Here is a 27,881-nt window from a genome sequence, read left to right as displayed (position 1 = left end):
AAAGCACCAGCTGAAAAATGTCGAAAATTCAGGTTTTCGTTTTTTGGCTGTAACTTTCGATGCGTTGATCGCAGCGTATTGGGACTGCGCCCAATCGATTTCTCTCGCAAAATTACGTCGGAATAGTGCAACAATTAATTTATTCCAGCACTTTTGAAAATTGCGAAAATTTTCGCCAAAAATACAAAGGGGTTAACCTTCCTTTTTTTTTGGCCAAAAAATTTTTCGTCTCAGAATTGATTCGTATGACTCTTTCCCGACCAATTGGACCCCAAGGAACTCGAAAAACGCAACAAAAGGAGCGTGGGATCAACGGGAGAGAGGATACGAGGAAAAAAGCACCAGCTGAAAAATGTCGAAAATTCAGGTTTTCGTTTTTTGGCTGTAACTTTCGATGCGTTGATCGCAGCGTATTGGGACTGCGCCCAATCGTTTTTTCTCGCAAAATTACGTCGGAATAGTGCCTGAAAGGATTGATTCCAGCACTTTTGAAAATCGCGAAAATTTTCGCCAAAAATACAAAGGGGTTAGCCTTCCTTTTTTTTTGACCAAAAAATTTTTCGTCTCAGAATTGATTCGTATGACTCTTTCTCGACCAATTGGACCCCGAAGAACTCAGAAAACGCAGCGAAAGGAGCGTGGGATCAACGAGAGAGAAGATACGAGGAAAAAAGCACCTGCTGAAAAATGTCGAAAATTCAGGTTTTCGTTTTTTGGCTGTAACTTTCGATGCGTTGATCGCAGCGTATTGGGACTGCGCCGAATCGATTTCTCTCGCAAAATTACGTCGGAATAGTGCCACAATTAATTTATTTCAGCACTTTTGAAAATTGCGAAAATTTTCGCCAAAAATACAAAGGGGTTAACCTTCCTTTTTTTTTGACCAAAAAATTTTTCGTCTCAGAATTGATTCGTATGACTCTTTCCCGACCAATTGGACCCCAAGGAACTCAGAGAACGCAGCAAAAGGAGCGTGGGATCAACGGGAGAGAAGATACGAGGAATAAAGCACCTGCTGAAAAATGTCGAAAATTCAGGTTTTCGTTTTTTGGCTGTATCTTTCGATGCGTTGATCGCAGCGTATTGGGACTGCGCCCAATCGATTTCTCTTGCAAAATTACGTCGGAATAGTGCCTGAAAGAATTGTTTCCAACACTTTTGAAAATCGCGAAAATTTTCGCCAAAAATACAAAGAGGTTAACCTTCCTTTTTTTTATACCAAAAAATTTTTCGTCTCAGAATTGATTCGTATGACACTTTCCCGACCAATTGGACCCCAAGGAACTCAGAAAACGCAGCAAAAGGAGCGTGGGATCAACGGGAGAGAAAATACGAGGAAAAAAGCACCTGCTGAAAAATGTCGAAAATTCAGGTTTTCGTTTTTTGGCTGTAACTTTCGATGCGTTGATCGCAGCGTATTGGGACTGCGCCCAATCGATTTCTCTCGCAAAATTACGACGGAATAGTGCCACAATTAATTTATTCCAGCACTTTTGAAAATTGCGAAAATTTTCGCCAAAAATACAAAGGGGTTGACTTTCCTTTTTTTTTGACCAAAAAATTTTTCGTCTCAGAATTGATTCGTATGACTCTTTCCCGACCAATTGGACCCCAAGGAACTCAGAAAACGCAGCAAAAGGAGCGTGGGATCAGAGAAGATACGAGGAAAAAAGCACCTGCTGAAAAATGTCGAAAATTCGGGTTTTCGTTTTTTGGCTGTAGCTTTCGATGCGTTGATCGCAGCGTATTGGGACTGCGCCCAATCGATTTCCCTCGCAAAATCACGTCGGAATAGTGCCTGAAAGAATTGATTCCAGCACTTTTGAAAATCGCGAAGATTTTCGCCAAAAATCCAAAGGGGTTAACCTTCCTTTTTTTTTGACCAAAAAATTTTTCGTCTCAGAATTGATTTGTATGACTCTTTCCCGACCGATTGGACCCCAAGGAACTCAGAAAACGCAGAAAAAGGAGCGTGGGATCAACGGGAGAGAAGATACGAGGAAAAAAGCACCTGCTGAAAAATGTCGAAAATTCAGGTTTTCGTTTTTTGGCTGTAACTTTCGATGCGTTGATCGCAGCGTATTGGGACTGCGCCCAATCGATTTCTCTCGCAAAATTACGTCGGAATAGTGCAACAATTAATTTATTCCAGCACTTTTGAAAATTGCGAAAATTTTCGCCAAAAATACAAAGGGGTTAACCTTCCTTTTTTTTTGGCCAAAAAATTTTTCGTCTCAGAATTGATTCGTATGACTCTTTCCCGACCAATTGGACCCCAAGGAACTCGAAAAACGCAACAAAAGGAGCGTGGGATCAACGGGAGAGAGGATACGAGGAAAAAAGCACCAGCTGAAAAATGTCGAAAATTCAGGTTTTCGTTTTTTGGCTGTAACTTTCGATGCGTTGATCGCAGCGTATTGGGACTGCGCCGAATCGATTTCTCTCGCAAAATTACGTCGGAATAGTGCCACAATTAATTTATTTCAGCACTTTTGAAAATCGCGAAAATTTTCGCCAAAAATACAAAGGGGTTAACCTTCCTTTTTTTTTTACCAAAAAATTTTTCGTCTCAGAATTGATTCGTATGACTCTTTCCCGACCAATTGGACCCCAAGGAACTCAGAAAACGCAGCAAAAGGAGCGTGGGATCAACGGGAGAGAAGATACGAGGAAAAAAGCACCTGCTGAAAAATGTCGAAAATTCAGGTTTTCGTTTTTTGTCTGTAACTTTCGATGCGTTGATCGTAGCGTATTGGGACTGCGCCCAATCGATTTCTCTCGCAAAATTACGACGGAATAGTGCCACAATTAATTTATTCCAGCACTTTTGAAAATTGCGAAAATTTTCGCCAAAAATACAAAGGGGTTAACCTTCCTTTTTTTTGACCAAAAAATTTTTCGTCTCAGAATTGATTCGTATGACTCTTTCCCGACCAATTGGACCCCAAGGAACTTAGAAAACGCAGCAAAAGGAGCGTGGGATCAACGGGAGAGAAGATACGAGGAAAAAAGCACCTGCTGAAAAATGTCGAAAATTCAGGTTTTCGTTTTTTGGCTGTAACTTTCGATGCGTTGATCGCAGCGTATTGGGACTGCGCCCAATCGATTTCTCTCGCAAAATTACGTCGGAATAGTGCCACAATTAAATTATTCCAGCACTTTTGAAAATTGCGAAAATTTTAGCCAAAAATACAAAGGGGTTAGCCTTCCTTTTTTTTTTACCAAAAAATTTTTCGTCTCAGAATTGATTCGTATGGCTCTTTCCCGACCAATTGGACCCCAAGGAACTCAGAAAACGCAGCAAAAGGAGCGTGGGATCAACGGGAGAGAAGATACGAGGAAAAAAGCACCTGCTGAAAAATGTCGAAAATTCAGGTTTTCGTTTTTTGGCTGTAACTTTCGATGCGTTGATCGCAGCGTATGGGGACTGCGCCCAATCGATTTCTCTCGCAAAATTACGTCGGAATAGTCCCACAATTAATTTATTCCAGCACTTTTAAAAATTGCGAAAATTTTCGCCAAAAATACAAAGGGGTTAGCCTTCCTTTTTTTTTGACCAAAAAATTTTTCGTCTCAGAATTGATTCGTATGACTCTTTCCCGACCAATTGGACCCCAAGGAACTCAGAAAACGCAGCAAAAGGAGCGTGGGATCAACGGGAGAGAAGATACGAGGAAAAAAGCACCTGCTGAAAAATGTCGAAAATTCAGGTTTTCGTTTTTTGGCTGTAGCTTTCGATGCGTTGATCGCAGCGTATTGGGACTGCGCCCAATCGATTTCTCTCGCAAAATCACGTCGGAATAGTGCCACAATTAATTCATTCCAGCACTTTCGAAAATTGCGCCAATTTTCGCCAAAAATACAAAGGGGTTAACCTTCCTTTTTTTTTGACCAAAAAATTTTTCGTCTCAGAATTGATTCGTATGACTCTTTCCCGACCAATTGGACCCCAAGGAACTCAGAAAACGCAGCAAAAGGAGCGTGGGATCAACGGGAGAGAAGATACGAGGAAAAAAGCACCTGCTGAAAAATGTCGAAAATTCAGGTTTTCGTTTTTTGGCTGTAACTTTCGATGCGTTGATCGCAGCGTATTGGGACTGCGCCCAATCGATTTCTCTCGCAAAATTACGTCGGAATAGTCCCACAATTAATTTATTCCAGCACTTTTGAAAATTGCGAAAATTTTCGCCAAAAATACAAAGGGGTTAACCTTCCTTGTTTTTTGACCAAAAAATTTTTCGTCTCAGAATTGATTCGTATGACTTTTTCCCGACCAATTGGACCCCAAGGAACTCAGAAAACGCAGCAAAAGGAGCGTGGGATCAACGGGAGAGAAGATACGAGGAAAAAAGCACCTGCTGAAAAATGTCGAAAATTCAGGTTTTCGTTTTTTGGCTGTAACTTTCGATGCGTTGATCGCAGCGTATTGGGACTGCGCCCAATCGATTTCTCTCGCAAAATTACGTCGGAATAGTCCCACAATTAATTTATTCCAGCACTTTTGAAAATTGCGAAAATTTTCGCCAAAAATACAAAGGGGTTAACCTTCCTTTTTTTTTGACCAAAAAATTTTTCGTCTCAGAATTGATTCGTATGACTTTTTCCCGACCAATTGGACCCCAAGGAACTCAGAAAACGCAGCAAAAGGAGCGTGGGATCAACGGGAGAGAAGATACGAGGAAAAAAGCACCTGCTGAAAAATGTCGAAAATTCAGGTTTTCGTTTTTTGGCTGTAACTTTCGATGCGTTGATCGCAGCGTATTGGGACTGCGCCCAATCGATTTCTCTCGCAAAATCACGTCGGAATAGTGCCTGAAAGAATTGATTCCAGCACTTTTGAAAATCGCGAAAATTTTCGACAAAAATCCAAAGGGGTTAACCTTCCTTTTTTTTTGACCAAAAAATTTTTCGTCTCAGAATTGATTCGTATGACTCTTTCCCGACCAATTGGACCCCAAGGAACTCAGAAAACGCAGCAAAAGGAGCGTGGGATCAACGGGAGAGAAGATACGAGGAAAAAAGCACCTGCTGAAAAATGTCGAAAATTCAGGTTTTCGTTTTTTGGCTGTAACTTTCGATGCGTTGATCGCAGCGTATTGGGACTGCGCCCAATCGATTTCTCTCGCAAAATCACGTCGGAATAGTGCCTGAAAGAATTGATTCCAGCACTTTTGAAAATCGCGAAAATTTTCGACAAAAATCCAAAGGGGTTAACCTTCCTTTTTTTTGACCAAAAAATTTTTCGTCTCAGAATTGATTCGTATGACTCTTTCCCGACCAATTGGACCCCAAGGAACTCAGAAAACGCAGCAAAAGGAGCGTGGGATCAACGGGAGAGAAGATACGAGGAAAAAAGCACCTGCTGAAAAATGTCGAAAATTCAGGTTTTCGTTTTTTGGCTGTAACTTTCGATGCGTTGATCGCAGCGTATTGGGACTGCACCCAATCGATTTCTCTCGCAAAATTACGTCGGAATAGTGCCTGAAAGAATTGATTCCAGCACTTTTGAAAATCGCGAAAATTTTCGACAAAAATCCAAAGGGGTTAACCTTCCTTTTTTTTTGACCAAAAAATTTTTCGTCTCAGAATTGATTCGTATGACTCTTTCCCGACCAGTTGGACCCTCAGGAACTCAGAAAACGCAGCAAAACGAGCGTGGGACCAAGAGGAGAGAAATGGCGAGCGAAAATGCACCTGCTGAAAAATGTCGAAAACTCAGGTTCTCGTTTTTTGGCTGTAACTTTTGATGCGTCGATCGCAGCGTATTGGGACTGCGCCCAATCGATTTCTCCCGCAAAATTACGTCGGAATAGTGCATGAAAGAATTTATTCCAGCACTTTTCAGAATCGCGAAAATTTTCCCCAAAAATGCACGCGACGAAAGAACTCTGTAATTCATTTTAAAGCATTTGAAGCATCCAGTCGTATTCAGCTAATCAGAAAACGTCAACCGAGGAGATCTCAACCAGATGAGGTTGAAGTGTTATACGTGTTCCGTTAAATATCTGAGCTTTACAGACTGCGCTTTGAGTCTACTCATGTGTGACAATGACTATAAAACTATTCTAATGTTCACGTCTTGTATATCAAGCGTACTGACACCCTACAAATTGTAACACTAGTTACGAAAGTGGCTTATTGTCATTGGTTTTTACCAGAAGTCAAACCCACTCACAGAATTGTTTCGTGATACCCATTAATATCCAAGGAAAAGTATTACGGATCACCATGGAACAAATCGTGCATCATAGCTTACAAAAAAAAATGAGATTTTTTATTTACACTTTATACAAGGTATATACAAAAAATATCGTTGGCTGTAGAATAATAATAATATTAAATGTACGCGATAGAACTAGACAAAACTACCGTCTTATTCCGAGTGTAAGTCAACCTCTAATTTTTAGACAGTATTTTAGGGTGTGTTTCTAAGTTGCCCGAACATAATACGGGTCCGCGTATAAGACGGATACGATGTTGACAGTTGCTGTCAATGACAAATAGCCTTGACATACATTCGGAGCAATACGGTATTTTGATATATTCGTGCTCTCTGTTTCCATTCATAATGTTCATTTGCAGGGCTCAATCTTGCTCGTCATAAATAAGGTACAGTAATGTGTCCACTGTAATATCCATAACACATAGTAGATATAAATAAATATACACAGAACTATATCAATTGATCGAATGTCAAAGAATGTTCACAAACGGTTCACCATCGCGTGACGCGAATAATAAAACAACCGCAATATGACCAACATCGAACGCACTTGCGTATCTACGCCGTGTTGCCACTGTCAGGTTTGTATCCTTGAAACATGTTGTAACCAAGGGGTTGCATAACTTCGGGTGGCCTAAGCGGTTTGCTGGGCGCGGCGAGCAGCCTGCTCCAAGCTCTGCAGGTCTTTCCCGACCAGACCCACATCCCGGAAGTGACGCCGACTACGAGAGAGAGAAACAATCTCAAGAAGACGACCTCCAGACCAGCAGCTCTGTAACTTGGACCTGGAGAGCAGTTTTGTGTGACTCTGCAGTCAAGAGCGGTCAGCAGAGCAAGTGTTCGCCAACTCGGCCTGACCGACGACTCGTGAAGGACGCAGGCGAGGCCTCCCAGCGCCGGAAGCGCGTAGAGGAGCGCAAATATCCCCAGACGGGTCATAAGCCGCTCCAATTTTGTCGCGCTTCTTCCGGCAAGTCGAACGGCACGTCTCACTCGGACAAGGGCCGCTCCGGCGATGCTTGCAAATATGCAACCAAGGAGAAGGAGCGTCGCGTGGGGTAAAACCTCGAGCCAAAGTGCGGATTCGTCGGATATTTGACAGAGCCCGGTAAGCTCATCGGCAGCTACGCTCCGCGACAGCAAACTACCTGTAATAAGATAATTATTGAATGTCACGGGAGAATCGTCCAGAGTTATTTATCGCGTTTTTTGTTCTCCAACTTAAGGTAGTTGGGTATCGACAGTAAGGCCATCCGACGGACAATCTTGAATACTGTATTCCTCCAGTAATAAAAAAGTTCATTTGGGAACGTCGTGTGATTTTCCTGTGTTATAACCTGCTTGAACCTTCGGTGTTTACCTTGTTTTAACCTTTATTTTTGTTAATCAAATTGTCAGATCGGCTACGGTTCAAGGGGGAATTCGCAAGAAAAAAAAATAAGTAAAAGAAGAATAAAAACAAAAAACTGTTTTGGCCATACCACTTGTAAGCAGCAGGAAATAATTTGAATACCGCGTGTAATTGCATACTTGCGGCATTGCCAAATATACAACTTAACCAAAATCGCAATAGTATTTTTGTTTGATTATGTTTTTAACTATTAAATGACGGATAAATTCAACAGAAATTATCCAATATTTTTTTCCATGCTTTCGATATTTTATTCTAAGCCACCTAACTCGAAATGATCAGGTTTATTCCCCAGTTCTTATCTACATAGTATAAAGTAGCTCAGTTTTGGAATAAAAAATAGAAAATAAATCAGTATCTAAAATGGTAAATCATTTTCAAACTTTACAGGATTGTTTAAAATTATTCAAAAAATTGTATAACTAAAACTCATGCGAAGTAAAAATTTCCCAAATTACTGCCCAACTACCTTAAGAGCAGATTCATTGCTGCACTCACCTCCCGTAAGGAGCGCGGGGATTCCCCAGGCCGTTGCATGAAGGTACGGCGCGATGTTGTGAAGGGCCTCGCTGCTCCACTCGTTTCTCGCGCTGAGTAACCAGCATCCGCACAAAACAGCCCACCAGGCACTGCTCGCAAGGGCCAAGTAATGCCTAGCGAGCCACCAAAGCGTGCAAGGAATGCTTCGCAGTCCGTCGTGAACCTGTTAAATGGCAAGAATCATTGTTTGATCAACCCAATCGTAAACGATAACTACTAGAGAAATATCAAAAGCATTCGTAAATTTTATAGTATGGAGAGATTCATTTCTTTTTCGTTTGCAAGAGAATGAAGACAACACACATAAATAAATAAATGGGGTAAAATACCGGAACGTAGCTTGGTCCGTTCTCCTGAGTGGCGCAGCTCAAATTTTCCGGACCAACCGCGCCGCGAATCGTGTAAGCAACCGAAAGTAGGTTGTAACAGAGAGCCAGAAACACTATTGGCCGTTCCGGGTAGCGGAATCTAGACGGTTCGACCCAGAACGTTAGGAGGGTGAAAAGGGTCGACAGAAAACAGAGCCATGCCCATCCGATCATCCATCGTTCGGCAAACTTCTTGTCCTCCGATCTGAAGTAAACGTCGGAACCGCATCTAGGCGCGCAGGTTATCTGAAATTAATGAATGAATTAATTACATCACGTTTTACAGTCGTAGCGTGGTTTCCAAGTGTCATCTGTGAAAAAATCATTCATCGTCGTGACCTCACTTGGTCTGGTAGTAAAGAATAGTTACCGTTTCTACGTCAGGCGTTTGAACGAAGTGAGGCGGGCATCGATGATGGTGCAGGTTGTTACCTCGAACCGGTATTATGGGCTGAGCTGTTTGTACCGACTGCACGACGGGCCACTGCTGCGGAATCTGCTGCTGGATCGATGGCTGGAGAGACGGTATCGATGCCGGCACTTGATCAGCCGGCTGTAAAATTTCCTCCGCAACTGGCTGCACGCAGAGCGTGACGGTTTTCCCTGTAGGAGAGAATCGATGTCAGTAAAGATTGACGAAAGTTGTAAAATTTCCCCGTCGCATACATATCTGAGACGATATTTTATAGATTAAAAATTCAACAGAGCGCAGCCATACCGTCGGGAAATCTTTCGCAATCGAGCATATGCGGCCAGGGAAGATTGAGGCTGGACAACGCGGGCTCGCAATCTCTACGAACGGAGAGACAGAGTGGCTTGCAGGCTGGTATCTGCATCGCTATGTGCTCCGAACAAACTGGAGCGAATACCGAGCACAGGAAGAACTTGAGATGACGAGAGCAGTTGTAGTGAACTAAGGGCATTAACGCGGTTAGCTGAAACACAAAGTGGACATGGATGAATTACATTGCAGGGAATAGGAATGAGAAATTAGAGACAGTATTGTGAGAATTTTGCCGCCGTTGCCTAAATTCTCAAAGTAAAAGTGCAAATATAATTTCAAGCGCGAGATGAACTAAAAATAAAAGGAAATCAAATGAAACGCAACGCTTATATATCTCGAGACATTGGAATGAAGAAGAAGAAGAAGAAAAAGAAGACGGAGGAGGAGGAGGAGGAGGAGGAGGAGGAGGAAGGCTAAAAAAGATGGCTAAGATAATGAGTCCGGCATCCTATAATTATCCCGCCCATTCTTCCCGCCTCGCGCGAGCCCCGACAACTCGTCGGGGCCCGAAACCTCCGAGGGGCCTTACAGATTCGCCCATTACGATCTCGGCGGCCGCTTCCAAATTATACCCTCCAAATTACGTGGTACGCGCGAGGCCCGAAAGACCCAACTTCCTCCCTTTCCTTCCCCTCAATCCTCTCTCCACCGTTATGCTATAGAAGACGCAAAGACTACGCTCAGCGAGTTCCTCTTCCTGCACCTCTACAGCCTGGAATCGGTGCACGACTACATGTGTGTTTGCGATGGTAATAATCCAATTTCCCTATTTCGGAATCTTCTAGGAACGAATTAACAGACGTTATACAGTTATTGCATGCAAGGTAGAATTATTTAATTTCCATGTCATTTGTGGCGCAATCATGCACCAGCCTTTTATTCTCATACGACTTCTCTCCTTAAATTACTTCATTATGCAAACCGTATAACGATACACGTCCGTTTTTCATCTTTTACGATATCCTAATTGCGTTACTTTGTTACCTCCATCGATAAGATACAAACGCGAAAGTGTTTAATGAAAAATCACAAGTTCAAAGATCATTTTCTACCCTCTTCGCGAGAGATCGTCGAAATAGCTATTAAAGATCCATGGATATCTCGATACGGAACAGGAGAAGCGGGAAACCTGCACAAACGATCCGAGAGAGGGTAATGGAACGAGGAACTAAAAGAAGAACAACAAGAACAAGAAGACGAAGTAGAAGCGACAGAAAACGACGGCGGTGTACCTGAGTGATGTCTCGCAAGGGTATAGCGTAGGGTGGATAAGACGGAAGAAGGGAAGGAGCAGCGGCGGCAGCAGCAGCAGGGAAGAGCAGTTTCCAGGCACGAGGAAATCATCATAGGAAGGAGGAGAGCATCTCTTCGTCCAAAGTCTGCAGCGCGACTACGCCTCTTGAATCTAAGCGCGCACTAACACGCGCAGGCGCATCCCTGCGTTGCAAGAGAGCGCGTCGAGGATCAGGTACGGAACCGGTTTCTGGACTAGAAGCCCAGAGTTCCGCCGTTCCCCATTCGTTCGTTATTCCCCCGTTTCGTTTCTTTGGGGCATGAGGCATCGCCTGCGAGATACCGCGGACCGAAGTGAACCGCCGCCGCTGCTGCTGTTGCTGCTGCTGCTGCTGCTGCTCGATCGGCGTCGGCGTTCGTCCGGAGGAAAGGAGCATTTTATCGCGTTCTAAAAACCGACTGACTGACAAGCGACCTGCCCGCCGCGGCTTCGCTGCAGCCTCTCTCTCCTCTCACGGAGACAACGGGATGCCTGTCTTTCCGCCGTGCCGCTGCACTGTCTCGCGGAGTCTTCTCTTTTTATTCTCATTATTGTTATTATTATTATCATCATCATCGTTCTCTCTTTTCTTGTCTCCTGTAAGAACGTAAAATTGTACATGTATAATACATGTTTAACGTACGTACGTATGTGTAGTTCTTGCGTGCTCTGCAAAGTTTTAAACTCAGTCGCGGAATTACCACTGTGTTATAATCCTTACAGAGTGTTTTCTTTCGTATCGTATTTTCTCATACTTGGACCTGATTTAAGAAATATCAATAATACCGCCTCTTCTATTGGACTGGTTCCCATTGCGATATCGCACTAAATCAGTACCTACTTTATAAACACTTTTCGTATCATTGTCAGAAGCGCAATCTTCGCACGTGTAAGTTACATCTAGTATAGATGGATGATTATCGAAGATCGACTCGGCGCCATATAACAACCTACCGTCTCGTTACAATTATATATGGACGAATATTATACCTGCGCGTAATATAACATTTACACTTAGGTTCTCATCTATAGCCATAAACTTGATATTATACTCTATATATTCCGAGAAGGTTAAAAAAATTACAGGGTGTAAACTCTCCCTTCTACCTGGTCGCATTAAAAGACGCGGAGAGCGTGTTTCGTGGTCAAGTTATGAGGTATTTGTAATCTTTGAGAGATAGATTAAAAACCATCCGCAACATGCATTATACAGTGTTCTAAGTTATTTATTTACTTATTCATTTGTCCCCTTTTCTACGGTTATAAAGTACACAATTATTACCGTCATTGCTTTATTTAATATAATATCATACATACGTTATTAATAATAATAAATATATAATAACAATAATTAAACTGACAAAATCAACAAGAGCCTTATAAATTTCAATTACCGAACTCGGAGATAAAAATGTTATACATATAACGTAGGTTACATAGGCGTCTGTATAACATACATCGTGACATGCATACATGCAGGTACTCTAGGATTTTTACCTATTGCGACTTTCTCGACGGTGTGTGTGGTTGAGGTGTACTAGAAGTAAATCTACCGTATTGCAGCTATAGGTGTAGATAGATGGATACATACCTAAACATACATCTGTACGTGTGTGATATACGTGAACATCCAACTGTACAAGGTATATGCAAGGGTTAATCGTTTCGCGCTGAGCCGTCGATTCGTTGAAAAAGAAAATACAAGAAAGAAACGCAACAAAGATGAAGGAGGGAAGAGAAAAAGGAAAGGAAGAAAGGAAAAATAAAAACAACACGTATCGATAGCGGCATCCTTTCATGACGATAGCGCGCGAGACCGCCGTCGGCCACCCGGCGTAATATTACGCATACCTATAGCTATATAAGTATATAAATATATGTATACATATACATATAGAAGAATGAAGAAGGTTTTAGTCGAAATCCGGTCAGGTATATAAATTCGTTTAATTGTTAGGCAACAAACATGTTCGCGTTTGCGACATTTCGGCCGGGCCCCGCCGACCATCATCAGGCTATAATAATTACAAAATGTTGCAGAAGACATTCTAATTAGAAACAGAGACTATGTTAGTAAGAATAGTTACTGTTTTTAGCTTAATTATACACTATATATTGCCACATGGTGAAGTGACATTTTTTAAGTTAAGTGTGAAATTTGCGGTGTATAAGTATCCATTTACATACGAAACCTCACCTCGTCCTTTTTCCCATAAGCATCGTAAGAATGTAGGAATAATAGCACTGTCAAATTACCTCAACTTCTTAATCTTTGTAAATGCATACACGCAAGAATAAGAAATGTGTTTTTTTTTATTATCTCTCATACGCAAGCCTAACCTGAATTTCGTGCTTCGCACACTTCCAAGTATTTTAATTAATATTGCGACCGCCTCTGCCCTTTAGACCGTACAAAGCATACACCGATTCAAACCTGCTTTTCTTCTATTTCATCTTTCCGACACGAGAACGGCATTAGAAGATTGGTCACGATCGTTTGACGATTTTATACCGCCCGAGATAAGATAGATACAGATTTACACAGGTACACACACATCTGCAGTCGGTGAACGTGCAGTCACGTACGTGGTGCTCGCCGGCGGCCTCGATCATTGCAGCGTGTATCCATGATCCGCAGGCCGCGCGGGATGCGCCTCGACGTAATCCGCGATATCGTGGACTTGACGAGGTTGGCGGCGTCGGCGCATATCATCAGAAGCCGCGCGGTCATTAAAGCGCCTTCAATTCCCATCAACGTTGGTATAGCTGGTATGCGTCGCACGCATGCACTACGCAGACGTGTAAAGTAATCTGTATAAATCGACGCCCGCGCTCGGTTTCCATCCGTTTGGTTCATTACTGAATAATACAACATGCTCGCGCCGGTCGGCTGAATTGGTAATTACAGGCCTGTACCGTGTATGCACGTAACGCGTGAACAAGCTATTCGTGTCGCACGTGTGGAGAGCCTCTATATATATATATATATATGTTTTTATATTTATCAATTAACCCACGTGACGTTTCCGCTTATGCGTAACATGTGCGTTGAGCTTCAATCATTTTCCCTTTTTTCATATTATTTTATACTGTGATATTACCGAGGATTAAATTAGTCGGGGATGGTCAGAAGAGAAAATAAAAGGTGTGTCATAAATTTTTATAAATAAATAAAATTTCTCCTTCTTTCGACCTTTCCCGACGGGTCACGAATCTCGACTCACTCATATACCTAATATTACAGACACGGTACAACATTCCGATACCTATGCTGGTTTATATCGTACAATAATCTGCGTACGACACACACACACACACGCGCACGCACACAAACTCACCTCATCTCTGGATAGGTATGTATAATCTGAGAACGCTTGAGGTGAGTGCAGCGAGTAGCGAGGGTATATATAAGGGACCGAGGCTGAGTCGCGAGTGAGGTATTTATGGCGCTTGAGTACAAGGGAAGGTGGAGGAGGAAAAGGAAAGGAGGAGGAAGGGAAGTAGGTGAGGGGTAGATAAGGGATCGAAGAGCGGGAGGGAGTTACTCTCACTCCCTCAGTTTTATTATCGTAATAACATTAAAAGCGGCGGCCCCTTTGAGCCGTTCAACCTCTCCCTCTCTCTCACTCTCTATCTCTCTCAAAGAGACATGCCTTGGCACCGGCAGCAACCTCCACATCTGCACACCTATGCATCTACAGATTACAGCCGTATAATACGTGGATCAGAAATACACGGATGCAGCACGAGGGACGAACTCTGGCTGCGCTTGCTCAACACCATCCAGCATTCATTGGGGACTAGTGGTTTAACATAAAATACGCGAGACTGTATCTGTGTATAATAACCTAACTAGAGTCATCAACCTCACTACGCGTCGTTGTTGTATTCGTACGTTTGCAAGTGGAAGTAATAAAAAAAAAAAGAAACGTGTAAATATTCAACGATATTTTTTCTCTCTTTTTTACGACTACCCTTATTCGACAACCTAGATTGTGCGATTGTGTGATTGTATTTTATACCCTAGAATGTAACGTGAGGCTCAATTCAGTAACGTTCGCTTAACGAGAGAGACATTGGGAAGGGGGGATTACTATTTTGCAGATTGAAGTAGTCGAGTCTTAAAAATATTAACAAATTTTGCATTATAAAAAAAAAAGTAAGAATAACAACGGAATACGATGTGGAAGTAGACTGTTGGTACAAGTCTTTGAACCATGACGTATGCAGTGATATCATCGTATCTGCTACGGTGGAGAAAAACAAGTGCGTATACGCGTAACAACCTGCAGCATAACAAATGGTACCTACATACATCGAGCGTAGTAGAATCCCTCGGTCCATGCGGCAGGAGGTCGAGTTATATACGTGTACATAAAGAGTTAAAAGCAGGCATGCTGCGGCATGGCACGGTTCCCGGTTCCCGGTCGTAACTCATCTCTTGAGATCTTCACTCGCTATTTTGGTGGCTTTATCCCGGCTGCGCAGCACGCTTCGCGTTAAAAGAATATGCGTGCGTGCATATTAAAGGGCAAGAAAAAAAGGAAATTAGCAAAATAAAAAAAAAAATAAATAAAAAAAGTTTGCAACTTCCGAGAAGAACACGCGTATTATAAAGGCATAACGCCGACTTTATTATGGTAATACTACAGATGCACTTGTGCGCAACGTGTACAGTGTGTGTGTATGGAGAATTCCATGCGAACCTGACCAATGTCCGACCGTCACCTGCTGATTTTGATTTTGATAAAAATATTTTCTGCAATTGTCCCAACTCTAAAACAGTACCTTCAATTTTTTCAACTGGTTAATTATAAATATTTGAAAAGTCGCGAAATAACTGTTTTTTTCCTGAGCATGAATCGTTACGATAACGTTGCCATCTTCGACACGTCACGTAAGGTCGTGTTCGCGTGGAATTCCTCATAATATGTAAGTATATACGGTATCTCTACCCAATTCGATTCAAGCATCGAAATGGAAAGAAAAAAGTCCAACATAGAGTGTAGACACAAAAGAGTTTGGATGGATACATGTCTAAGCACCGCCTAATACGAGGATGAGGGATGCTATTTAAAGACTCGTTGTACATAATGTACATAAATCCACCGCCCATGCTAGGCGACCAATGTAGATATAGTGGCTTCAGTGTTGGTATACGAGATCGGAGAGATTCTCTCCCATCAGCGTCAGCAGCAACAGCAGCAGCAGCTTGTTTCTTGCACTGCCTTACCGGTGAAGTTAAGAGTTGTTTTACCAAAAGACAAGAGGCTGCGGGAAGAGAGGCGATGATTCGAAGGTGGAGAAGCTGAAGGTTTACCAAAAAGCCAAACCCTCCTGAACCCTTCCTCCTCATCATCCGACGCACGCTTAGAGCAGCAGCAGCACCAGCACCATCAGCCTCTTCGCGTTTCCCGGCTGTTTATTCAGTGTCGGTCTTTGATGTCGTGTTCAAAAGTGAATGCGGATACGAGAGAAGGAGGATAAGGAGAGAAAGGGTGCTCCTCTTGCCGCTTCCTTCTCTCGCTTCTCTCGTATTCTCATTCCGGACTCTTTTCCTCGCCAGCATAATGAAACTGCAGTCACTCTCGCCCGCTAACTTAAGTCGAGACGTGCGCGCGCTCGCGCCAGACTTCAAAGGAGAGAAAATTAAACTACTTCACTGTCTCCTTGTCTCTTCCCTCAAAATAAAAGTAAAAATAAGCGTAAAAAAGAAAGATAGAGAGTTGAGAAAAGATTTAACGAAATGGCAGAAATAATAAATAAGTTTAAACCTCGTCTATTTTCTAGCAAATTGACAATCGCCAAATAAACAATATATTACATAATTATAACTGTATCTACGTAATTTACAGAATACGTGGATATTGAAAAACGTGTTACGATTGAACGAGAATAAAAAAAAAAAAAGGATAAATTACAACGGTTTGAAGCCGCGGTTAAATTCCTTTGAAAATATGACACTGTATAATACTATACACGAATATATAGATATTATATATCTGTGTTATAAAACTGTACACTCATAATACAACGAAACTTCTGTCAATGGCCAATCGTTATCAGGAGGCGAGGTTTTATCGTAGAGTGTGAGAGAGAGAGGAGAGAATAATAATAGAAAAGGAAAAATATACTCTATACGGGTATAGGTTTCTATATATGATTTACAGAATAAAACCTCACGCGGCGCCTTTCATCTTATCGCGTTACATACACTATATGCACGACGCTAAGCGAGCTATAATGGCGCACACGCACCTACCCACATTCACTACACACCTGTACGCGTATTCTATATTTATATCACAGGCGCACTCTGGTTACTCCGGCGTCGCGTTCGACGGGCGTTTGAAAATAATTTCTAACATCCGTAATTTTCTGTCTTTTTCCAAGTGAGTGTGAAAGCCGCAACATCTGTACTCCGGCATACGCAGGAAATGCACGCGAACTCCACCAACGTCTGACCCTCGCCATTTTTAATTTCCTTCCAATTGGGTATTTGCATGATTTTTATATTTCTTAACTTTTGATGTTTTTCGATTCTATAAATTTTTTTAGAATTTTTGAAAAAAAAATATTTTGTTTTTGTTTATAAGTATTTAAATAATTTAATAAATAAAAAAAAGGCAATATTTAAATGAATAAGTAGCTCCATCTCGCGTATGTGACGTCACAATGTTGAATTTTTTTGAAATTTTTAGCGCCAAGTTCTCCTGTAAGCACGCCGTACGTGTAATCAGCTGTTGCTCTGTGTTGTGATTGATGAAAAGAACGTCTGATAGTGCTGTTTATTATAAACTAAAGTTATTAAATTATTTAATATGTCATTAAAAAACGATTTTTGTTGGTGTATAGTACCAACTTGTAAAAATACTCAAACTAATGCTTGCTTAACATTTTTAGTATAATAACATTGACGTGATAATAACCTCCACACAATTATCCGTGTTAGTTAAAAAAAAAAAAACACCACACAAAAATTGATTTCTATTTCAATTATTTTCACCGAAGTCTGACATTAATTATACAATGTATCAAACTTAAAGTTTAAAAAACTTGCTTAAAATTTTTTTAGCGCTAGAAAATATTGTACATTACTCTTTGTGGATTCAAATAAACGCGCCAGTAGCAGCACAATGACGTCAAACCAATCACATTCCGTTTTATGTCACGTGACTTTTATGTGATTTAGGACCACTTTTATTTATTAAATTATTTAAATATTTATAAACAAAAACAAAATATTTTTTTTTCAAAAATTCTAAAAAAATTTATAGCAACGAAAAACATCAAAAGTTAAGAAATATAAAAATCATGCAAATACCCAATTTATTTTTCTATAATTCTCCCGACTCTGAAAGAGTACCGTCAATTTTTTGACATTTTTTATTCAACTGTTTAATTATTCCTATATAAATGTTGAGAGTGAATTTTGAAATGGACATTTTTCAACATTCTCAAAACAGTCTTTTCTTTTCCAAACATTTCAAGACCGGGTCTATATTGGGCAAAGTTTGTTTTTCTATTGTTCCGAGTTCGGACAATTGCGGAAATTTTTTGTAAACCTAATCAGAATTGGCGAGGATCAAACGTTGGCTGATTTCGCATGGACTTTCCTACATTACCTACAATAGATCTATATACATACACATGCAAGTTGTACAAGATGCGGTACAAGAATTTAACGTCTTTGGGATCGTGCGATTTGAAAAAAACAAAAAGATGGAGAAAAAGAAACAGAAAAAAAAGAACTCGATACATTAACAGAGAAGAGAAAGAAAAAACAAGTTACGGCGAGACGATGTAAGTTCATTAGCCGTTATGGGGGCTAATTCTGTATACCTAGTTTATAGATGTGTGCGTTACGCGTATGCATCTAACAACGTCTACACGCTTCTACAAGCCGGCTATCGTTCTTCCCGCATGTGCAGCCTCTCGTTGTAATATCGCCTTTCTTCCGCGTGCTCGGAGGCATGTGTGCGGCGCACAGTATGCGTAGGTATAGATATGAACCAACACGCACGAAGGTGCATAGATACGAGGTGTGCATGAATAGATCGGATCTCCGCAGGGGACATAATTAGAAGCCCATACCTGTAGTCGCTTCGTATAAATCGCAGGTCGATCGTTTTTGTTTTTGTATTATTTATTGTCCCGTAGTTTCTTTACATCTCTCTTTCTCTGCCTCGTCCATTTTTCAAATGGTATACAGATACGATATGTGTACAATTTTTTGAACGAGGACAGCGGCGTGTATAATTAACCCTTTCAGTCACAGTGATAACTATTCTTACCAACTATTGTACATACAATTTTTGTATATTTAAAGAATTTTGAAAACATGTTTCTTTGCGGTTTTATCAGAGATCCCGAAAACCCCTGCACCAAGTTTTTTCACCGTATTCCATCAAAGAAGTTTTACTCCTCGATATTGGATCCACAATTTGTGACTCAAAGGATTAATACAGTTACAACTTTTCCCCCTGCATCCTCACCGCCATACGTGCCTGATTTCAATATTCGATATTCTAGATACATATGTAATGTCCGCAGTAAATGATTTTACCATTTATTAAGAATTTTCGTACACAAACGAGGAAAAAATACGAGAACATGGAATGTTTTATCGTTAATCATAAGCTTCAACTTGTGCAACCGTCGCGTCCGTCCTAAGTTAAATATGTAGTCAGGATATATATATATGCTGTACTTTTGAAACAGTTCAACTTTCGACTTCACCCCCTCTCTTCCTTTTCCTCTTACAGCATCACTCTCATTCTCTCTCTCTCTCTCTCTCTCTCTCTCTCTCTCTCTCTCTCTCTCTCTCTCTCTCTCTCTCTCTCTCTCTCTCTCTCTCTGAATTTTTCTTCTCCGTCTCTCTTTTTCAGTTCCGAGATAACAAATTCCTCGTCTCTAGCGGCTCGTCAAAAGCGAACGCTTAGTTGGAGTTAAACACTGCGGCGTTCCGTCGCCTCGCCTCGCTCTCTCAGCGCCACTTCGACAAACAAACATTACACCGGGGTTACATACGTGCTTTTATTAGGCGCGGACGTATTTTCAGGCCCCGGCAGAGGGGGGGATAAATTCTACATAGTGCGAGAAGTTCAATCATGTCAAAGACGAGATCATCGTAACTATGATGCGCGGATAACGAGATTAAGTAATCTTTACGTTTCACTCCTTTGTGCGAGATGGATAAGTAGAAAAAAAAAAGATTAAGACCGAATTCTTCGGAGATGCCACGCTCTCCCGCGTCTCGGAGAAAATCTTACGGGAACATACCTGTAAGGTACTTCCCCAGCGTAGAAAAGCGAAAACCGGCCCCGGGGATCGGAGGCTTCACCTCCTCCTCTTTCTTTGGTCAACTTTTTACCAGACAGCCATACCCGCCATGCCATTACACCGCACGTTTAAACGACTTTTTACATCATTTAAGCCATGTTTATGTATAAGACAGACAGGATCCTAGTTCATGCCGCTACAGGCTGAGCATTTATGCAGTCGAATCGTTATAGCTTCTTGCAGCTTCGGGTTTATCGTGCGAGGAGTACATACTTTTCATCGTAGTTAACACGAGAGTAACAGAGACGAATGATGCAGGGTGCAAGCAGTGCCAGGTATACGTACATTTATATGTACGTATACAATATTCCATATATATATATACACAGGGTGGGCCAAAAAAATTGGACCGACTTGAAACGTGAATCAAATCCGAACGCGTTGACCAATTTTCGAAAACTTCATTTTGCTTGAAACTGGAAGATCGAGTCTTTCGTGTAGCATTTGAAAATTTGAAAAATCTTTATTCGCTACTGAGTTTCACGCTCTTGAAAATGGGGGTTTGAAAAAAACGCTGGGAGACTGAAAAAAATTAATATTAAAGGACGTTCCACTTAATTTCGATTTTAAGTTATGATTCAGTCTGCCAGAGACTTTTTTAAAATCTGTTTCTCAAGAGCGTGTATCTCAACGACGAATGAAGATTTTCCATATTTTCAAACGCTAAATAAAATATTCGTTCTTCTACTTTCGAGAAAAATAAAGTTTTTGAAAATCGGTCAACACGTTTAGATTTTATTCACGATTCAAAACGGTCCCAGTTTTTGTTTAAATTTGGCTCACCCTGTAGAAACTCATACTACGCAGGTTCTGAAATTATTGTACCCGGACATGCGGTCAGAAACTGAGGCATAAGGCGCAAGGCATAGGGTCTGTACCTACATTGTACATACGTACAATATACGAAACCAGGCACATGTACAACACATATTACAGGTATCGTACGTATAATAACGCGTAAACCGTTGACAAAACGCGTGGTGTGGCTGGGCTGGCTGCGTTTACAGAGATTAACGTCATGACAGTAGCAGCTGATTGATCGTCCGCTTAGATATCTCGGTGCATGTTTCCCGCCGTCGGTTTTGACTAAATGAAGCTGAACCTAGCAGCCAGAGTTAGCGGCCAATCGTGTCAAACTTTTTGAAAATAAAAAAATGCAGTTCCGTTTTATCCTCATAATTCCTAAAAGTGTTGGCTGAAGGCTTCGGGGTGTTTCACAAAATTTTCATTTTCGGATTTGACTGCCTTGTTCGAACGAACATTAGAACGTTTAGCTGCTAGCTTCGGCCTCCTTCCGATTAATTCACGTTGCGCGTACAATTTGCACTCGCATGATCGTTCTAATGTTCGCGCTAAGAGACGATTTTCTATATTATTCTCCCTCCCTCCCTCTCTCTCCTTCTCTCATTCTATCAACGATATTAACCTGGGATACCCAGCGTCTCACCTCAAAAATTTCCATGTACTAGCCTCATCACAGTTTGTTTACATCTTCGAACGATCTCGGTTAGTTCGCATAACCCCAAAAATCCCCGAGTAACAAACAAGTTTCGGCCAGAATCATAGAATTTCGATTTTAAATCCGTAATCTTCGATTTAGAAATAATCAAATTCTCACCTCAGATTCGTGATCAGCATAAGGCTGAAGTTGGTAACGTTAACGTAACGACAACTTAGGGTAAAAAAAACCGTAATTATCGGGCGATATTAGAATGACTTTCACGAAGTTGACTTTTCAAAATAATACTATACTCTTTTCGTACCGATTTACTAAATTTCGGATATTCCTAAATGTGCAAAGTGGCGATTTTTCCTAAACACGCGTCGTTACAGTAACGTGGCTAACTTCATCCTCGTTGCGATCAGCGACCCCAGAAACCACCGAGTAACAAGATTCAGGCCCAAAATATTGAGTCGAGAAATGAAGGACTGCAAGGGTTAAACCGACACTTATACGATCATCACGTGTGGAATTCCGTATACATATACATGGCATCGGCTTGCACTTACCCCTCTTTCGGCTAGAATCTGATCCTCGTGACCCATGAAGTTCGGCATAGCGGTCAGATTGTAACCGAGACCACGACACATCGAGACGCCCAGTTTTTCGCACTTGGCATTCGTTCCCGAAAGTCCAGCATGGTTGATACCCCAGGCTGTGACCAAGCCGAGAAACGTCGAGGTGAGTATCAACTTACTCCACGATCTGATCATCGCTTAGGTTTAATGTATATGAATATACGTATAAATATATGTATTCCAATCGGCGGATCGATCGATGAAACGCGGGGTAAACTTTCCCCACCAACTTGGATATTCGAATAGATATATGTATTATATGTAGGTAGATCGATGTTGATCGACGACGATTCGACGCTATTTTGCTCAACGTTCCTCAAAACATTCCCAGAGTTATCTTCGTTCCGATTTTCTTTTATTTCTCTGTCTATCGATTCCACTTTCAAAGAAATCTGTGTCTGTGACTTTCCTTCATTCGATTCATCGTTTTTGTTCTATATTGAGAAAGGAAAAAAACTTCACACAATACACGTCCCGCACAGCACTTAATCGATAAAAGGTAGATATCAAAAAAAAAATAAAAAATATGCAAAAGACGAGATGTAAACCCCTGCACACAAGGCTTAGTCGTCCCTTTTTCACGTACCGAGAACACCTTACAACTATGCAGTATTATAGTCCGTATATTTCCGCCGGTTATTGGCAATACTTAAAATTCAAACGTACAAGCGAATCGTTGTTATTTGTTTTTCTTCACAAGGTAAAGACATTTCCCTTTGTATTTTTTTTTTCTTTAGCGAACAAAGTCAAGGTGGGTTTTAAAATGCAAGCGTTTTGTTTTGAGCGATGCAGGGAGCGACCGACGGACGCAACCGTCGCGCTTCGAAGCTCACTTCAGACTGGCGGCGATGCGCGCGCGGCGTGAAATATACTTGAGAGAGAGAATTTTCTTGCATCTCTCAACACGCGAGGCCCTCGAGAAACGAGGAGAACTCTTCGCCTTCGGTTAAGTTCGGATTTACTCGTGAATCGCGGCGGCGTTCGACGGTTCAACAATGGGCTTATGGTTCAGCGGTGGCGAGTCCCGCCGGCTCCCAGAACCGATCTCTTTTTTCCGCTGTTGCATAGAGGAGGAGATTTATTTTCTTTCTTTCTTTCTGTGGTTGGTATTTTTATTTTTATTTTTTTTTCTGCCCCCACCCCCCACCCCCCCTCCCTTTATTTTCATGGTTCGGTTCGGTGTTGTATTCGTTTTTCTTCCCTCTTTCTCCTTCCCCCGTACTTTCTCGAGCCCTATTATTTTGAGCCCACCGCCGTGCCTGATGGAGCCAATCCCGAGGGCGTAATTAGGGACAAAGGGAAGGCAAGGAGTAATCCAAACGCCCCGTACTCCTCAAATTTTTTTCCATCATTATCATCATTATTCAACCGATGCGTGTACAAGATGCCAGGTTATGCACGGGTAGATGCGTATGTACACATTCGGGTATACGAGAGAGTGAAATGGGAGTACGTACAACGCTAATCGCCGTATCCTGCAGGTATGGTAAAAAAGCGTATACGGTCTGGGTGTGTGTGAGAACTACTCATTATTACATCTAGCAGAACCTAGTACAGCGTGCGTATTGTTAGTACATTAAATATGCTGATCCGCCAAGTTTGTTTTCTCGTCGCTTCTTCGATTCAAACGGTATAAACAACAAAGTCTTTTACAGGAATCATTTTAACGATTTACGCTGTGTACCGTGTAATCGTATGGTATAAAATAATAGTACCTAATGAAATTCTTACGTTAATCGGGAACATTACCGCAGTATATGGCTTCGGAAACCGCGATCACTGGCTTCGTAATGTGTCCCGGTATTTATACGCACATGTTACATTATATGCATATACATGCGTACGTGTATTAGGTATACCTATATACGTACGAGGATATTATGCAAGCCCCTTGATGCCCGGGGTGAGCATTATTGCCCATCTGGTGAACAGGGGGATCTCGGGTTACCTGCACGGTGAACGGGGAGCTGGATGGATGAGATATTATTTCTTTATCCTCCTCGCTGGGACTTGCGTGCGTGTGTGTAAACGTATACCTGCCTGTAATGCTCTTCATTACCGGATGCATGCAGCACGCACGATCATGCGATCGAATATTGTGCCGGCGGTTATACTCTCGGCTCGATGATTTTCGGTACGGGATATATTTTTCACGAATATATCTCGAGATTAGGTGTATTAATATACACATGTACCCGGTACCCGTTGGAGCCGGTCTAGAAATGTTCTAGGTGGAATATAGAAGTTTTGAGATATTTTCGGGGTGATTTTCGTATGAGTTTATCGAAAACATTAAAAGTGCTAGAAAGGAAAATTTACAAATATTGCCCCATCATGGGCCAGGTCTTGAAATGTTTGGAAAAGAAAATACAGGAAAAACGTATTATCATCGATCGCAACGACTGGAAATTACGATATGAGGAATAATCCCGGTTCAGATGCAAATAACATTAACTTTATAGGTAGACATCGACGTACAATACCCACCGCGCAAGCGTCTATAAAAGGTTACACAAAAACTCGTATAATTAGCACTCTCATACCGTGGGGAAAATAGGGAGGAGGGTGCCCCGGTCGGCCCTCGAAGCGTCGGCGCATCAAAGAGGCCCGTGGGCAGGCATGTAACCTCCTAAAAGTCAACCTGTCCCACGAAGAGTTTCTTCTCATATCCGACTGCCGAACGTTCCTCGTCTATGATCCTTCTTTTCCAACTCGGTCCGCGTTCTTTTTAGTCCGTGGGCGTAGCAGACCGCAACCGTGGATCGAAATCCATCCGGGTATACCCGAAAGAGAGACGGAACGAAGGAGGGGGGGAGAGAGAGAGAGAGAGAGGGGTGCTCTCTCCCTGGACCATGAGGCCGCTGAACGGGACCGAAATAGCGCTTGTGAGCTTGGACAATGGGAGAAGAACAGTCGAAGCGCACCGACAGCTACGAGCTCTCGAGACCTCTCTCCTTATATCTTTTCAAAAGCGATTCATAAGGCCAATTTACTCCGCTCGACTGGCGCCGTTAATTGCGAGGTGGGTACAGGGTATACCACCCTGTAGATAGGTGTGTACGTATATATACATCTATACCCTGCCCTATAATGCGAGAAGCGTGAAAAACGAAAATAATCATCTCATCCGTGAACTTCACCATCCCCCCAACCCCGCTGGCGGCTATTGTAATCAAGAAAATGGAAAGAGCGTGTAGCGTGAAAATCCGCCGGATAGATATAATTATTTGAAACATGGGGGAGAGAAAATTGATAATAATAATCAATCGTAAATGCGTGGTTCGAAGAATCTCTGTTGGTAAGGTAAGTGTACCAGTTATTAACCCTGTCCCAATTATCGACCTTTTTTCTTTCGATCTGTTTGATTCTCAGTTCTAAAATTACAAAAAAATAAATTCGTAGGGTTTAACGCTTTAGCAAATGATTTTAGTAAATGAAAGGGTGAATGAAAGGGTCAATAATTGAATGTTAACGTGTCAATAAATGGTACGCTTACCTCTCGCACCTGTACAGGAATAAGAAGGATCTACCGATATTCCGATAACGATCATGTTTTACGGTATAACGCGGAAATATATATTTTCGGATCTTTTAGCGTGTAAATCTATACGCGATTAGATATATTATGTGTATATCGTCCACGTAAACGCATTGGGCATAAGTGTGAGGACGTAACGGCGAAATCCCCGGACAGATACCGATCTCCGTAAGATATATCTGTGGACAGATCAGATGTCGTGCCGCGTAGAGGCGGCCTAGCAGGAGCTCTTGCGAGTCGCGCGCGCTCCGCTCAACGGGGAGAAGAATATTACACAATCCTTATACTGTTCCCTCTACTACTACCACTACTACTACTACTACTACTACTACTTCTACTTCTACTTCTACTTCTACTTCAGACCGCCTGGACGTAGGATGAAACTGAAGCAGGGCGAACGACGCGCGACGAGCAGGCTCAACTAAAAGCGACGAAGTGTGAAGTAGTCTTCAGGACCGTCCCGCGGCCGCGATAAATTATTCCGATATCCATTTTTCACCTTTGCTAGCGTATTATAAAGCTCCAGACCTAAGGGGGCGAGACGCGGTCCTTTTGCCGTCGCTTTTACAAGTCAAGTTCCACAGGTGTATCCTCCGGTGCACAGATTTCTTTTCTATGTGTATCAAACATTGTACGTATTGTATTGTAAAAATAAATTACCTAGATTTGCAAATCTAATGTAACTAACAGACATTAATGTACGAACGAATGATGAAAATTTCAATCAATGTTCAATTTCCTCGATTAAATAATGAATCGAGATTCGGGCTCTGCACTGCCTTCTCGTACGCCATGGATACGAGTATACAGCCTCGGGCTGCCACAGGTACGCACTTTGATTTATCGCCATCGTCCTCCTCCTCTCATCGGCGAAGCGAGGAGAGATCGTTGATGCAATATTAGCCGGCCTAATGAACTTGTGGTTCGGTTTTGCAGCACACAGGGCACTCCACTCAGCGATCTCCCAGAGCCGGTTCTGGCAGAAATAACTATTTATCGCACAATATCGACGTGTACGTATAAATTATTTAGTATTTCGTAAGTATACAGGTACTTAAAGTGGAGATGATACTCGCTCAAAGAGGACAGAAGCGGGGATGAGATTTTCGTTAAAAACTGGATGATCCGGATCAGCGGCAGATCGTCTGGAGTTCGGACGTGACGAGTGTAGGGCATTGTTCCCGAGGTCCGAAGGAAGAGGAGGATGAGGATGAAGCGGTGCAGCGACGCGGACCATAAATAAGAGGCGAAGGTAAGGAGTGCAGGCGTTTCACCCGGTGACAATCCTCCTCCGGCTTGGCTCAAAAACTTGTCCCGGCGACCCTTTCGAGGACCGTAGTCCCCAGGTTTTTGCCCGCGGTCCCCGCAGGATCGTCGCGGAGAAAATCGATTCGGGGACCATTCAGAAGAGACCCTGTACTCTCTCTTTCTCTCGTCCGGATGATGCGGAGGGGAAAGAGAGAAGCCCGGCAGCAATGCAGACGATGAAAAACCTCAAAGGCGAGCTGATCCCGAGATGCCGTTTCCACGTATTTACGGCCTTCTGTAACACAACGCACAAAACGGGACGCGTCGACGCTCGTCAAGGGCTCACGAACGGCATTCGACTCGAGTATACCGATTGTTTTGCACCAATCGCTAAGCTTGTATCCGAAGAAATACAAATAAGATGACCGTTGAAGATTTTTATACATACATTTTATTATATTATACTACAGGTATGCTTGTATTAATTTGTTTTTTTTCTCTTACACTTTTGCTTCCGAGTTTCGTTTTCTTCTTTTCCCATCTTTGTCGTTACATGGATCCATTCGTCATGGCGAGCGAGATGGGACGACGGTTACGACCGAGCGAATATAGCCGCGGAAGGTTGCACGGTATGCGTATTTATTATGGGTATATATCTATAGGTATATAGCTATATGTATACATAGACACGTATACGCGGGTCTTTCGCAATTAGTTCCAGGCTCCGATCCACAGGAATTTCTATTGATCATCGGTGAACCGAATTACCTGCACGACTAAGGTACACTGCAGGCACAATATATACCTATGAGAGGATAATTCTCCCTTTATATTCCTGAATTTCCTTTCTGTTGTTATCTCGCGAAAAATGATAGGAAGGATATACAGAGTGAATTACTAACGACGGGATGCTCCGTTATTTGCTACAATTTAACATGCGCATGCGTTACAATTCGATATCAGTTGTTCTTCAGGGTGACCAGCCGTCATAAATTTAGATGACAGTTCGCCACGACGTATGTAACCTCAAAAATGTTGACAGCTGTCGGTATTCAATACAACTGCCAGCGACGAC

At 42.1% G+C, this 27,881-nt stretch overlaps 1 protein-coding gene across 4 annotated transcripts; it reads right to left on the bottom strand.

Moving 5' to 3' along the window:
- Nucleotides 1–6,252: 6,252 nt before the first annotated feature.
- LOC124300470 (frizzled-9-like) lies at nt 6,253–22,847 on the bottom strand. Of its 4 annotated transcripts, XM_046754621.1 has the most exons (8): nt 22,184–22,847; nt 21,952–22,097; nt 11,024–11,196; nt 9,261–9,477; nt 8,913–9,145; nt 8,504–8,788; nt 8,133–8,337; nt 6,253–7,371 (listed from the first exon to the last, which is right to left on the bottom strand). In XM_046754621.1, exons 4-8 carry the CDS (start codon nt 9,463–9,465, stop codon nt 6,782–6,784), a joined length of 1,518 nt encoding a protein of 505 aa, XP_046610577.1. In that variant the 5' UTR covers nt 9,466–9,477; nt 11,024–11,196; nt 21,952–22,097; nt 22,184–22,847; the 3' UTR covers nt 6,253–6,781. The 4 variants fall into 4 exon arrangements, with proteins under 4 accessions (XP_046610577.1, XP_046610575.1, XP_046610576.1 ...); XM_046754619.1 differs by lacking the exon at nt 11,024–11,196; XM_046754620.1 differs by lacking the exon at nt 11,024–11,196 and having other exon boundaries at nt 22,282–22,847.
- Nucleotides 22,848–27,881: the final 5,034 nt, after the last annotated feature.

The sequence above is a fragment of the Neodiprion virginianus genome, chromosome 3, assembly GCF_021901495.1.
Source record: "Neodiprion virginianus isolate iyNeoVirg1 chromosome 3, iyNeoVirg1.1, whole genome shotgun sequence".
NCBI classification, from domain to species: domain Eukaryota; kingdom Metazoa; phylum Arthropoda; class Insecta; order Hymenoptera; family Diprionidae; genus Neodiprion; species Neodiprion virginianus.
The sequence above is the reverse complement of the archived record's forward strand: the minus strand, read 5'-3'. Positions and strand labels throughout refer to the sequence as shown.